The 14,076-nt window shown below is 45.3% G+C and overlaps 1 protein-coding gene across 3 annotated transcripts in view; it reads left to right on the top strand.

Moving 5' to 3' along the window:
* HIPK3 (homeodomain interacting protein kinase 3) overlaps nucleotides 1–14,076 on the top strand; it is a 123,315-nt gene that overhangs the window by 32,570 nt on the left and 76,669 nt on the right. For all 3 annotated transcript variants that reach the window (XM_039911467.1, XM_029061785.2, XM_029061784.2), the window contains exon 2: nucleotides 4,292–5,387. In XM_039911467.1, coding sequence (XP_039767401.1) covers nucleotides 4,294–5,387 — 1,094 coding nt within the window. In that variant the 5' untranslated portion in view covers nucleotides 4,292–4,293. The remainder of the gene's footprint in view (nucleotides 1–4,291; nucleotides 5,388–14,076) is intronic.

The raw sequence follows: 14,076 nt of genomic DNA, 5'->3' as shown, positions 1-14,076 counted from the left end.
GCTGTGTGACCTTGGGCAAGTACCTCCACTTCTCTGGGCCTTAGTCCCCTCGTCTGTAAAACGGAGATTCATTCATTCATTCAATAGTATTTATTGAGCGCTTACTATGTGCAGAGCACTGTACTAAGCACTTGGAATGCACAATTTGGCAGCAGATAGAGACAATCCCTGCCCAGTAACGGGTTCACAGTCTAAACGGGGGAGACAGACAGCAGAGCAAAACAGAACAAAGCCAGACAACATCATCAAGATAAACAGAATCATGGAGTTATAAAAATATGGAACGCTCCACAAATTTGCGTGTCATTAAGATTAAGCCTGTGAACCCTATGTGGGACAGGGACTGTGTCCAACCTGATTAGTTTGTATCCACCCCAGTGCTCAGAGCAGTGCTATGCACATAGTAAGCTCTTAACAGTTACCATCGTCATCATCCTCATCATCACTAGGAGCAGAATCGATCATGCACTGGTATCTATTGAGCACACTGTGTGCAGACCACTCTACTAAATACTTGGGAGAGTACAGTACAATAGGGTTGGTAGACAAAGTCCCTGCCCACAGGAAGTTTACAGTCTAGAAGGGGGAGGCAGACATTAAAATAAATTAAGGATGTGTACATAGGATTGTGGGGACTGAGGGTGGGGTGAATATCAAGTGCTCAAAGGGCTCAAATCTAGGTGCAAAAGGGAGGCAGAAGGGAGAGGGGATAGGGAAAATGAGGGTTTAGTCGAGAAAGGCCTCGTAATTTTTAATACATGTAATTTTAATTATTACATTTCCAGAGATGATCCTTGTTTCCAATGAAAGACGATTTTCGTTGAATTTAATTAAGGCAGCTTGGGTCCGGAAAGTCACCTAAGGGCCTGGTTTTCCTTTTCTCATTGCAAACAGAACAGTTGGTTTAATTTTCCCATTCAGTGTTTATTTTATGCCATCTCTGTTATGGCCATTGCTGTTAAATGGAGTAAGCTTATACATTAAGAAGAGTGGAGATTAAGAGGACAACAATTTTTTGCTTCCGCATGATAATGTTGTCAACATTGTAGGAGAAGGAGGCATCATCCATTTGGTGGATGCTTAACCACGGCTCTTAATGGGCCTATCATCATCTCTGTTATACTGGACTTTCCCAAGCACGTAACAGTGCTCTCTGCACACAGTAAGTGCTCAATAAATGTCATTGATTAACAGGAACTTTGAGGCTCTCTACTAGCTTTCACTTTCTTACACATCGCCCACCCCCTTAGCTCACACTGCTGTCCTCCCAAGCGCATCTAACTATACCAAATTCTTCTCACTCTTTTTTTAATGTTATTTGTAAATAAATTGTAAGGAGCTTACAGTCTACAGGGAGCCGGCGGCCTCCTACCGTACTCTTATGACCATTTGTGTCCTTGTTCTACCCCTGTTCTCACTATCTATAAATGTTCTGGGGCTTTTTGATTTTTAAGTGGTGTTTGTTCAGCACTTACTATATGATCGGACCCTGTCCGTAACCCACATGATGCTCACGGTCTTAATCCCCGTCTCACAGATGAGGTAACCGAGGCCCAGAGAAGTGAATGATTTGCCCAAGGTCACACAGCAGACAAGTGGTGGATCCGGGACTAGAACCTAGGTCCTTCTGACTCCCAGGCCCGGGCTCTATTCACTAAGCCACATTGCTTCTCAGGGTCTTGACTTTTCCCCCATTCATACTGAAAGCCCCTTGAAGGCAGGGCCTGCTGCCTTTTATTTTTCTTGTACGCTCACAGGGCCCTGAACTGACTCGTGCACACAGTGGGTGTTCAGAAAATGCCATTGATTGATCGGATGCATGATTGACTTGAGCGCCACACTTACACAGTCATTGATGACTTGCGCCCAACTTCAGCGGACTTGGCAGGAATCCTGTAGGTAGTTAACTTGTTGTGGGCAGGGAACCCGTCTCCCAACCCTGTTGTATGCACTTGGGAGCATAGAAAGTACTCAATAAATGCACTTGCACACAGAAAGTACTCAATAAATACCATTGATTGATTGCTTAAATCAGTCTGGAAACCAATTCTAATCAGTGTAATTATCGGTGACTCGGGTGAAGATTCTGGTCATCAGATGTGCAGGCGATGATAAACTAGCTAGATTGCTCACTCCTCGGAAGGCAGAAATACCATCCCAAATGATCAAGACAAAGAGAAAAAATGGTCCCATAAAAGTGGGATGAAATTTTTAACAGTGCATGGACAAGGGAAGGTATTTAAGGACGAAAAGCAAATCCTGCAAACCTAGGATGTGGGATCTTGAAAAGCCACAGATACAGCAGACAGAGACCTAGGGGTCATAGTTGGCCACAAGCTATACAGGAAGTCCTTCCCTGAAGATGTTTTGGGCTAAGATGATGTGCACTGACAAAAATTTCCAACTTTATATCCTGTTTCAGCTTTGTATCCTTTTTTATGGAATTTGTTAAGCGCTTACTGTGTGCCAGGCGCTGGATTAGGCACAAGATAATCGGCTTGAACACAGTCCCTGTACTACATAGGGTTCACTGTCTTAATCCCCATTTGGCAGATGAGTAAACTGAGGCCCAGAAAAGTAAAGCGACTTGTCCCACATCACACAGCAGACGAGTGGAAGAGTTGAGATTAGAATCTAGGTCCTCTGACTCTAGCCTTATTTACAAGACTAGCTGTGGGAGAACTGATGGTAGGGAACTGATGGCGGGGAGGGGGGCGGGAGGCGGAGGAGGGGAGGACACAGGACTTGCAGGGAAACGTAGAGACAATTTTTCCAAGTCGTTATTGGGAAGTGGTAACTGTTGGGATAGGAGAGGTCCACGGTGAAGGGTGGTTACCTGATTGCCAGGTAGCTGGGATACCCATCTAGAATTGATTGAGTATACAATCCACGGTAATTTTGGTAAACACAGGACATCAACTTTGGTTCAGGAACGAATCTCCCGCTTATAACATTGTTTTCAAGAACCAACTGTGTTGTAAGTCTAAGGAATTTCCGTATATGAGACGGTAATGTAATTATGCACAACAAAGTCAACATAGCAGTGGGATGAATGAAGAGAAGTATAGCAAATAAGGGCTAGAAAACATTTGCTGCTCAGAAATCAAAGCCGTAAGATCGCAAAGGCCCCAAAGGATCATCTGGTCTGGTTCCACGCATTCCAGCAGATGGCTGACTAAACCATTCCAGGGCAAATGGGTGTCTTTTTTTTTTTTTTAAAATATTCTTGGGATGGAGACTCCACGGTTTCCCTCAGAAGCCCATTCCAGTGTTTGATCATCCTGACGATTCATCCAACCATATGTCTAACTGAAATCTCGCCTGTCTGAATTAAATCCATTTCCTCTTCTATGGGCACTTGTAGATGTGGAGAATAACTAGATAACCTTGTAAGATCCCTCGTATACTTTCATACAATTATTAAGTCATCCTCTTTTCCAGACTGAAGAATTCCACTTCCTTTAACCTTTCTTCCTACGCTTTATTTTCCATCCCTTCAGTCCTGCTGACTCCCCGGCTGCTTCCTCTAGCTGCTTCCTTAGTCTAGCCTGTATAATTCTGAATGAGTCGCTTCAAACATTTGAACCCATGTTCCATCATTTGCTAAATGGGGGTGGTTGTGTTTGGCCCATGGGGGTGGTTGTGTTTGGTCCTAGAAGATGCTCGAGATCAGTCGTTCGTATTTATTGAGCGTTTACCGTGTGCACAGCACTATACTGAATGCTTGGGAGACTACAATATAACAGAGTTGGTAAGAGACACGTTCCTGGCCCACAGTGAGCTAAATAAGGGGATTCCTTTGTCGTTATAATTTTCCTACGTTCGTAATATTTTGATCTTTCTTCGTGGTCCGTATAGAGGAAAGAAGTGTGTGTATTTTGGGTTCAGTGCCAGAAAACTTACAGTTTGAGAATATTTTAATTTGTCGGAGTGCGTGTTTTTCTTGTACAGTCTTTGATGGGCCCAGGAACATTTTTCTTGGGGGAGGGTGATTGGGACCATTTCCAAAGGCACTAACCATCTGCATTCCAGACTTTTCACACACTAGACTAAAATGAAACCGAAGCTTTGAACTCACGGAATGACAGCGTCCCAAAACTGGGCGTGTTTTGGAAGGGAGTGAGATCTTGTGAGAATGTCAGAAAGTTGTAACGTTTTGCTGGTATTCCACACACTTTGTGTGGGAGGGAGGGAGGAGTGAAGCAGTCCTTTAGTAATTTAAATTTAGGGCATGGAAAAGCAAGGAATCTGGTTTGATTCTTCTTCTTCTTCTTCTCTTTTTTTCCCCTAGGTATGGCCTCACAAGTCTTGGTCTACCCACCATATGTTTATCAAACCCAGTCAAGTGCCTTTTGCAGTTCAAAGAAACTCAGAGTAGAGCCAAGCAGTTGCGTGTACCACGAAAGAACCTATCCACGGACTTGTGTGAATGGTAGAAACTTTGCAATCTCTCAACCTCCCACCAAGGACCCAACTTTTCCGACAAAGATCCCGTCGAACAGACCTCGAGGACGCCATTTTGTGTGGCCCAGTGCCATCGCTTTAAAAACCACTGCAGGTGCTACAAAGGTTCTAGCTGTGCAGGCGCAGCCGGTCCTAGGGGAGGCCCTGCAGGCCGGGACACAGGAAAGCGGGTTCGATTTACCGGACGGCCTCCAGCGATGCGGATTGAAGCGTAAGAGTGAAGAGCTGGATCGTCAGAGCGGCGCGATGCAGATCGTCGACGAGCTGTCTATACTGCCGGCAATGTTGCCAACCAACGTGGGCACCCGAGTGGCGGTCGTGACGACCACCGCGGCCTCCAAACCGAGCGGCCCCGGCGGAGAAGGGGATTACCAGTTGGTGCAGCACGAGGTTTTGTGTTCAGCGAAGAACACCTACGAAGTCCTCGACTTCCTCGGCCGAGGGACCTTTGGCCAGGTGGTCAAATGCTGGAAGAGCGGGACAAACGAGATCGTGGCCGTCAAGATCCTGAAGAACCACCCGTCGTATGCCCGCCAAGGACAAATCGAAGTGAGCATTTTGGCCAGGCTGAGTACGGAGAACGCCGACGAGTTTAACTTCGTACGGGCCTATGAGTGCTTTCAACACCGAAATCACACGTGCTTGGTTTTTGAGATGTTGGAACAGAACCTGTATGATTTCCTGAAGCAAAACAAATTCAGTCCGCTGCCATTGAAAGTAATACGGCCTATCCTTCAGCAAGTGGCCACTGCACTGAAAAAACTGAAAAGTCTCGGCTTAATCCACGCTGACCTCAAACCAGAGAATATTATGTTGGTGGATCCTGTCCGGCAGCCCTACAGGGTTAAAGTGATAGATTTCGGGTCTGCCAGCCATGTATCAAAGACTGTTTGTTCAACCTATTTACAGTCTCGGTACTACAGGTAGGTGCCGACATATACGTTTCTCCGTAAATGTTGAATTTCGCCTTAAAGGAAACCGTGTGTGGGGAAAGAAAAATGTGACAGCTCCTCGACCCCCTCAGAATAACATTTATGTAAGCCCGTAACCTCTCAAGTGAATTTAGTTTATCAGTGTGCCTCCAAAACCGCTTGTGCTCTAGCTTCTTCCTTTCATCCTCTAAAGAACTGAGCATCTGGAAGTTTGGCCCTTTTGATGCTAACCGTAAATTCGGTTGGGAAGACCAGGCGCTTAGGTTTATTTCTTATGTGTTTGTCACTTAAATGCTCATTGCTTGACAGAGTGCGGATCGAATTTGGCGCTCGTCGGAACATTCCATCCCTGTTTCCGTTCCACGGGAATATTGGCGTCGTGGATACGTAAACATGCTATTGTTTTCCTACAGCGCCCTTCCAAAATGAAGACTAAGTCAACTCACCGAGAGAATATCCCGTTTGTGGATTGATTATTCATGTCCCTTGATTTTCCTTTTTCCCTTTCCAATGATTATATCTGCCTTTGCATCACTGCATCACTTATAAGCACTTCTCTCACTGAGGAGCAGAGCAAAGAGGAGGGGCGAAAACTCAAATCAAGACGATTTCACTACTTGGTTGGTGAAACTATGGATTAAATCAATCAATCACTGGTATTGATTGAGCGTTTACTGTGTGGCAGGGAGCAGTGTGCAGAGCACTTTGGGGAGTACAGATCAGTAGAGTTGGAAGATAAGTTCCCGACCCTCAAGGAATTTGCAGTCTAACGGGGGAGGCAGATGTTAAAATAAGCCACAGGTTGAAAAAGCAGCAGAGTATAAGGATAAATGGGTTTTTAAGACTTCCTGTGGATTGAATTTATTTGTCCCCACTCCCCATTAGGATAATAATAAATCGTGATATTTGTTAAGCGCTCATTGTGTGCCAAGCACTGAAATAAGCGCTGGGGAGTTACAAGAACATCAGGTCAGACGCATTCCTTGTCCCACTTGGGACTCACCGTCTGTTGGAAGAACAGGTTTTGAATCCCCTTTTGACAGATGAGGAAACTGAGGCCAAGAGAAGTGAAATGTCTTGCCCAAGGTCACACAGCAGGCAAGTGGCTGAGCTGGGATTAGAACCCAGGTCCTCTGATTCTCAGGCTCGCGATCCTTCCACCAGGCCGTGCTCCTTCCCCAGGATGATAATTTAGAGTTGACAGTAATGATTTATTTCTTTAAGAATGCCTCCGTGGAGTAAGTTAATTTTAAGTACTTACAATCAGAGAATAACCACTTGTTACTTCCTGTCCAAACCCAGTCCTCCCCTTGTCTTTCCCATCACCGTAGACAACACCGTTATCCTCCCTCTCCCATAATTACGTAACCTTGGCGTCGTTCTCGACTCATTTCTCTCGTTCCGCCCACATATTCAGACTGTCACCAAATCCTGTCGGTTCTATCTTCACAACATTGCCAAAATCCACCCTCTCCTCTCCATCCAAATGGCTACCACGTTGATTCCATCATTTATCCTATGCCACCTTGACTACTGAATCTGCCACCTCACTGACCTCCTGGCCTCTCGTCTCTCCCCACTCCAGTCCTACTTTACTCTGCTGCTTGGATCTTTTATCCACAGAAACGTTCAGTCCCTGTCTCCCCATTCCTCAAGAACCTCCAATGGCTGCCCATCCACCTCCGCGTCAACCAGAAATTTCTTACCGTTGGCTTTAAAGCACTCAGTCAGCTTGCCCCCTCCTACCTCACCTCACTGGTTTTCTACTACAGCCCAGCCCCGCACACTCCGCTTCTCTAGCACCAGCTTACTCACTATGCCCCGATCTTGTCCATCTCGCCACTGACGCCTTTCCCACATCCTCCCCTGGCCTGTAACCCCCTCCCCCTCCATATACGCCAGACCACCACTCTTTCCACCTTTAATGCATTATTAAAGTCACCTCTCCTCCAAGAGGCCTTCCCCGGGTAAACCCTTTTTTCCCCGACTTGCTCTTCCTTCTGCGTCGTCTATGCAGTTTGGATCTGTGACCTTTGGACATTTGATATTAGCCCCAGCCCCGCAGCACTTATGTACATATCTTTAAATTGTATATTATAAATTATTTATTCATGTTAATATCCGTTTCCTCCTCTAGATTGTGAGCTCGTTACGAGCAGCAAACAGATGTCATTGATGAAGCTCATTTTTATTGCTTGATGGCGGTCCCTACTGCTAATTGGGAGTGAGAGAAAGCAGTCTAATGTGTAGGACAATGTTAGAAAAGTTACAGAATAATAGACCTCAGACATAGATCATATGCGACGTGGACATTTGAATTAACTTTCTATTAAGGTTTTATTCTCAGCAAAGTGGAAGAGATTCCAATGGCAAGTAACTCATTGTGAAACCTTAGTACAGCTTTAGCATAGGACGCAGATAGAAAAGAATTTGGAAGCTGTCGATCCTGAGTCACCCAACCGGATCAAGTATGTCAGGTATCTCATTTCCACAAAAAAAATGTGAGATCCAGCTTTATCAAAATAAATGGACCTGGTGTTTAATCACCTCTTCTATTATTTAGCTCACAGACTGGGAGGTAAACTTTGGGTGCTGCATATCAGAGCGTTTAAAGAAAGTTGATATAAAAAACCCAGTTCTTGTAGAGGTATATGAACTAGAATTGACCCATCTTTGAATAGCTTTTAATGCTGAAGACTACCCAAGGCACCGATCTTGGAAGCAATCTATCAATGAAGTGTATTTATTGAGTGCTTACTGTGGGCAGAGCAATGTGCTAAGCACTTGGGAGAGTACAGTGTAACAGAATGGGTAGACATGTTCCCTTCCCTCGCCCCTTGTCAGCTGTGTGACTGTGGGCAAGTCATTTCACTTCTCTGTGCCTCAGTTACCTCATCTGTAAAATGGGGATTAAGACTGTGAGGCTCACGAGGGACAACTTGATTACCCGGTATCTACCCCAGCGCTTAGAACAGTGCTGGGCACATAGTAAGCGCTTAACAAATACCAACACTATTAAATGTAATGAGCATTTGGTTACATTTAAAGATTTACTCTTAAAATACAATATAAAGCCCTTCTCACAGAAGTTATATGTACTGAATTGTGAAATATCTTGTTTCATGTATCTCATCTTTTTTCTCCTGAGAAAATCGCATTCTATGATTAAATGGTGTCTAGAAGACTATTTGAAGAGGTGAACTAAGTGAAGATTTTGTTGTTGTGATGTTGTCCAGAATAATCTATATGCATATAAAATAGCTAACGCCATTTTTTCCATTCTTCTTTTCCATATGAAGCTTGGCTAAAGTAGATGAAGTGCGAGGAGCAGTAATATTTGGTATTCATTCATTCGTATTTATTGAGCACGTACTGTGTGCAGAGCATTATACTAAGCACTTGGAAAGTACAATTCAACAACAAAGAGAGACAGTCTCTGCCCACAACAGGCTCATCTCGCCTCTGGAATACTCTTGATTAATGTTTTAGTATTTGTATGGAGTGCCAGATGATTTTATATCTTTAAATATTCTTAAGTGATTTATTCTTGATAATGGCTTTTCTTTCTGTGTCCTATAATTAAAGGGCCTTTGAAATTTAGGGAAAACCGTGATACAACAAGGGCTAAAAGTGATCCTAAATGTTAACGTCCGTCTCCCCTTCCAGACTGTAAAATTCATTCATTCAGTAGTATTTATTGAGCGCTTACTATGTGCAGAGCACTGTACTAAGCGCTTGGGATGAACAAGTCGGCAACAGATAGAGACAGTCCCTGCCGTTTGACGGGCTTATCCGCTAATTCTGTTGGATTGAACTCTCCCAAGCTCTTAGTGTAGTGCTCTGCCCATAGTAAGTGCTCAATAAGTATCACTGATTGATTGATATCTCTTATACCGGGGACTACCACAGTCTCGACTACCCACCTCAGTGTGGAGGCTCGCAAGGATAACTGAAAATAATGGATAATCCAAACCTCATATATATGAGGTTGGAATGTGCTCTGTGAAGTGCACAACACTTCAAAGGGAATAGTTTTTGGAATTAGAGAATTTTTGGAATTAGGAATTGGAGAAGGAACATGGCCTAGTGAGTAGAGCATGGGTCTGGAAGTCAGAGGGACCTGCGTTCTGATCCCGGCTCCACCGTTTGTCTGCTGTGTGACCTTGGGCAAGTCACTTCTCTTCTCTGAGCCTCGGTCGCCAGCTTTCCTGTTGAAGGATCGGGCGGTTCAGGGCAGTGAGTTGGGGCCCAAGGAATGGATAGCGTCAAAGGGGGTTGGCTTTTTCTCTCTGGCCCCAGTCAAGCTGCAGAATCGGAGTCAGTCGAGCGAGCCCTTCCCAGAGGCGGTGAGGCCGGCGATGGCAGCGTTGTCAGGGGGGCAAGGATGGGCGCACCCAGTTGAGCCCAGCAGAATCTGACCGCCGCATCTGGCCCGAGGCTGCAGCTGGCTGGTGCTGAGGAACAGAGGGAACTGCAGCAGCAGCAACAGCACAAAAGCCTTCTCAGCACAGTCTGCAGTAGGTTCATTCAGTCATATTTATTGAGCGCTTACGGTGTGCAGGGCACTGTACTAAGCGCTTGGGAAAGTACAGTGCAGCAATAAAGAGAGACAATCCCTGCCCACAATGAGCTCACAAGTCTATGTGAGATAGGGACCGTATCCACCCTTAACTTGTATTTACCCCAGTGCTTAGAACTGTGCTTGGCACATAGTAAACGCTTAACAAATACCATGACTTCTATTAAGTGAAAAGTTGGGGATTTATTGTGTATCTAATGCACACACACTTGCACACACACTCTCTCTCTCCCCATCTGTCTCTCTTCCTCCCTCCCTCCCTCTCTCTCACACATTCTGTAAACGTACAGCATCAGGCCAAGGAAAACAGTGCTGCTTTCACTACTCTTCTGTTTTCTTGCATTGCTGTTGTGTCTGGCCCTTCTTCCATTAATATAAAACCATATATTGCGTTCAAACTGGACAAGAACCTGATTCCAAGCGCTGAAATAGAAATCATCATAATGATAATAATAATAATTGCGATTTTAATTGAGCACTTGTCTGCCAAGTGTTTTGCTAAGCGCTGGGGTAGGAGCAAGATTATCAGGTGCAACGTGGGGCTCACAGACCAAGTAGATTGGACATCAGGTGTTGAATCCCAATTTTGCAGATGAGGGAACTGAGGCATAGAGAAGCGAAGTGATTTGCACAAGATCATACAGCAAGCAAGTGGCGGAGCCGGGATTAGAATCCAAGTCTTCTAACTTCCAGGCCCGTGCTCTATCTACTAGGCCACTCTGACTAGTGGAAAGTTTAGGATCCCACATAGTAGGGGAAAACAGTGCTTTAAAACCACTTTTGGAGAATCGTATAATGAGTTCAACCCACTGATTCCTTTCTCCTACAGGCCCTGCTTCTCCAGCCAGGAAATCACTGAGTTAAATCAGTCATGTTATTGCACAGAAACTTTTATCTGTGGACATCTTTATCTTAATTGTAGTGCTTTTGAAGTTTAAAATGGTGCCTTCTCCTCCCCCATCCCTTCATTCAAATCTGTTCCTTTCTGTTTTACACATTTCCTTTCTGTAGCTTGTTTCCTTTAAAGGGTTGCAATGTTCATCTCTTTATTGGGGTGGTTATGATGCAAATGGAAAGAGTTTTTTTCTTCCATCCTTCCAGGATTTAAAGTTCAGTGGAAACCACTGTCTATTGGGTAACGAGGTCGACCTCATCCATCTTAAATGGGAAATTCAAAATAACTCTCCCGTCTGTGGCATTCACCCCCTGGGGTCCCACCTGCCGATCTGTGATTGGGCGTAAATAACCCCCACCCTCACAGACATCTGTCCCTCCACTTCCTAGTACGAATCCCAGCTCTGCCACTTGTCGGCTGTGTGACTGTGGGCAAGTCACTTAACTTCTCTGTGCCTCAGTTCCCTCATCTGTAAAATGGGGATTAAGACTGTGAGCCCCACATGGGACAACCTGATCCCCCTATGTCTACCCCAGCGCTTAGAACAGTGCTCGGCACATAGTAAGCGCTTAACAAATACCAACATTATTATTATTATTATTATTAGTAACCGGACTTCCTAGGGCTGGTCCCCGTAGACGTAAGCTCCTTGAGAGCAGGGATCGTGTCTGCCACCTGGATCGTTCTCCCCCAAGTGTTTAGTCCAGTGCTCTGCACAGTGTGCGCCATAAATCCCATTGATTAGTTGGTTGGCCTGCTCTCGCCCTGTGGACTCAGTGAAAATGGAGCCAGATCTCCAGGAGGCCTCGATCCCCAGGATTCCCCTCAGCCTCTGTTGGGGGCAGACTGCTTTTGCTGGGTGGGCCATGAGTTTGGACCGAGGTGACATTGCTGTGGTTTTGTGGTATTATCGTCATCATCGATGGTATTTATTGCGTGCTTACTATGAGCAGAGCACTGTACTAAGCACTTGGGAGAGTGCAAGACAACAGAATTAGCAGACATGTTTCCTGCCCACAATGATTGTGGGGATAGAGCTTTTATTAGGGGCCCTTCAGAGGTATTGTATCCAAGAGGCCCTCACTGTCCATAATAATAATTATTATTATTATGGCATTTGTCAAGTGCTTAATACGCACCAGGCACTGTACAAAGTAATCTGGTTGGACACAGTCCTTGCCCTACATAGTGCTCACAGTCGTCATCCCCATTTTACAGATGAGGTAACTGAGGCACAAAGAAGTGACGTGACTTGCCCAAGGTCACACAGCAGACAGGTGGCAGGGCCGGGATTAGAACCCAGGTCCTTCTGACTTCCAGGCCCATGGTTTATCCACTAGACCTCACTGCTTCTCCAAGACCATCTCTAAGGCACGCTGTCTTCATTCCCTACTTAGAAGGGGTCGGGACGGTCCTCTCATCAGCCGCTCTTTTAGCTTCATCATTGGCTTTTTTGTCTGTATCGATGCCCCCTAATTTGGTCAGGATTCCATGCTTTGGGAAGGTAACAGGAGGATTTGCAAGTCCTCAATAGAATATTGAGAGCTTGCGGTGTGCTGAGCTCTTGGGAGAATACAACACAGCAGAGTTGGTAGTCATATTCCCTGCCCACAACGAGCTTCCAGGTCTTGATTGTGGAAAAGTAAATCACTGCGTTCAAATCGATCTCGTGTAGCACACGTTTTTAGTAAAAACTACACGAAAGTCGTGCGGGTAGAATCGGAAGAATTGTTGATTTCAGTGTTTTACATTTGAAATGTTTGGAACCCGAATATCAGGTAGGATGGCTAGTCCTCCGCACATCCAGTCATTATCGGCTTATACTCATTAGTCCTGTCATGTAGGAAACACCCCATCCTGCGTCCTGCCCCTTTCGGGGCAATTTTGGATCCTCGGTACGTAAACAGGAAGCGGAAGCTCGGCTTCGCGGACCAGACCCGCTAGATGAAAACATTCAGCGAGGGAAGCACATCCCAAAGACGTGTCCAAGATTCCACTGTAAGCAAGTCGTGCTCGAACTGGGCAGCAGATGTTATTCCATCACTTTGAACTGTGAATTACAGAAACGTAGTGGGGAGATCTTAAAATAGGCAGGGGGCCGTGGCCAGAGACGGTTGAGTACTATAGATGGTGAGGCTGTCTCGCTGTTGCAGTGAAATAAGCCAGAAGGGCATGCTACTCCGGGCATTGATTTGCTCAAGGTCAGCATGTTCTAAAATCAGCTGCTAGACTTAGGAGTGTGGTTACTCTCAGGAACATGTAGGGCTTTTGTATGCATAAAAGGTCTTGAGATAAGACATTGGCTCTTTGAGGTTTAGGGATTACTCAGGTGGTGTATTTATTCTTTTTAGTAATAAGTGTTTGTGACGCGCGCTGCTCTCTACGAGACCCACTACAGGAATAAATAGAACGTACTAAAAATAATTATTGTGTTTGTTAAGCGTTTACTATGTGACAGGCGCTGGGGTAGACACCAGCAAGTCAGGTTAGACACAGTTCCTGTTCCACATTGGGCTCCGAGTCTTATCCCGCCTCCGCCACTTGTCAGCTGTGTGAGTTTGGGCACCTCATTTCACTGGGCCTCATCTGTAAAATGGGGATGAAGACTGTGAGCCCCACGTGGGACAACCTGATCACCTTGTATCTCCCCCAGCGCTTAGAACAGTGCCTGGCACATAGCCCTCAACAAATACCATCATTATTATTATTATTATTATTATTATTATTATTATTAATCCCCATTTTACAGATGAGGTAGCTGAGGCCTGGAGAAGTCAAGTGACTTGCCCAGGGTCATACAGCAGACAAGGGCGGCGTGGGATAAGAACCCAGGTCCTTCCGACTTCCGGGCCTGAGCTCTATCTATTAGGCCACACTGCTTCTCACAGATCAATACTTGCCTTTGGAACTTGCTGGGTTTTTTTTTTTTCTTTTCTCATTTATCCACTCAACTGAATGGTTGATTTTCAGTTGATCGGTGGTATTTATTCAGTGCCGACCGTGTGCGGGACAATCGATCGGTGGTATCGGCGCTTAGAACAGTGCCTGGCCTATAGTAAGCGCTGAACAAACACCATAATTATTATTTATTGAACACTTAGCGGTTCATAGCACTGTACTAAGCGCTTGGGAGTTGGAAGACATGTTCCCCTCCCAAAGAAGCTTACCGTCTAGAGGAAACTTACAGTATAGGGTCTCAAGCAACT

Source organism: Ornithorhynchus anatinus, chromosome 3, assembly GCF_004115215.2.
Source record: "Ornithorhynchus anatinus isolate Pmale09 chromosome 3, mOrnAna1.pri.v4, whole genome shotgun sequence".
NCBI lineage: Eukaryota > Metazoa > Chordata > Mammalia > Monotremata > Ornithorhynchidae > Ornithorhynchus > Ornithorhynchus anatinus.
This window is presented reverse-complemented; position numbering and strand designations above follow the sequence as displayed.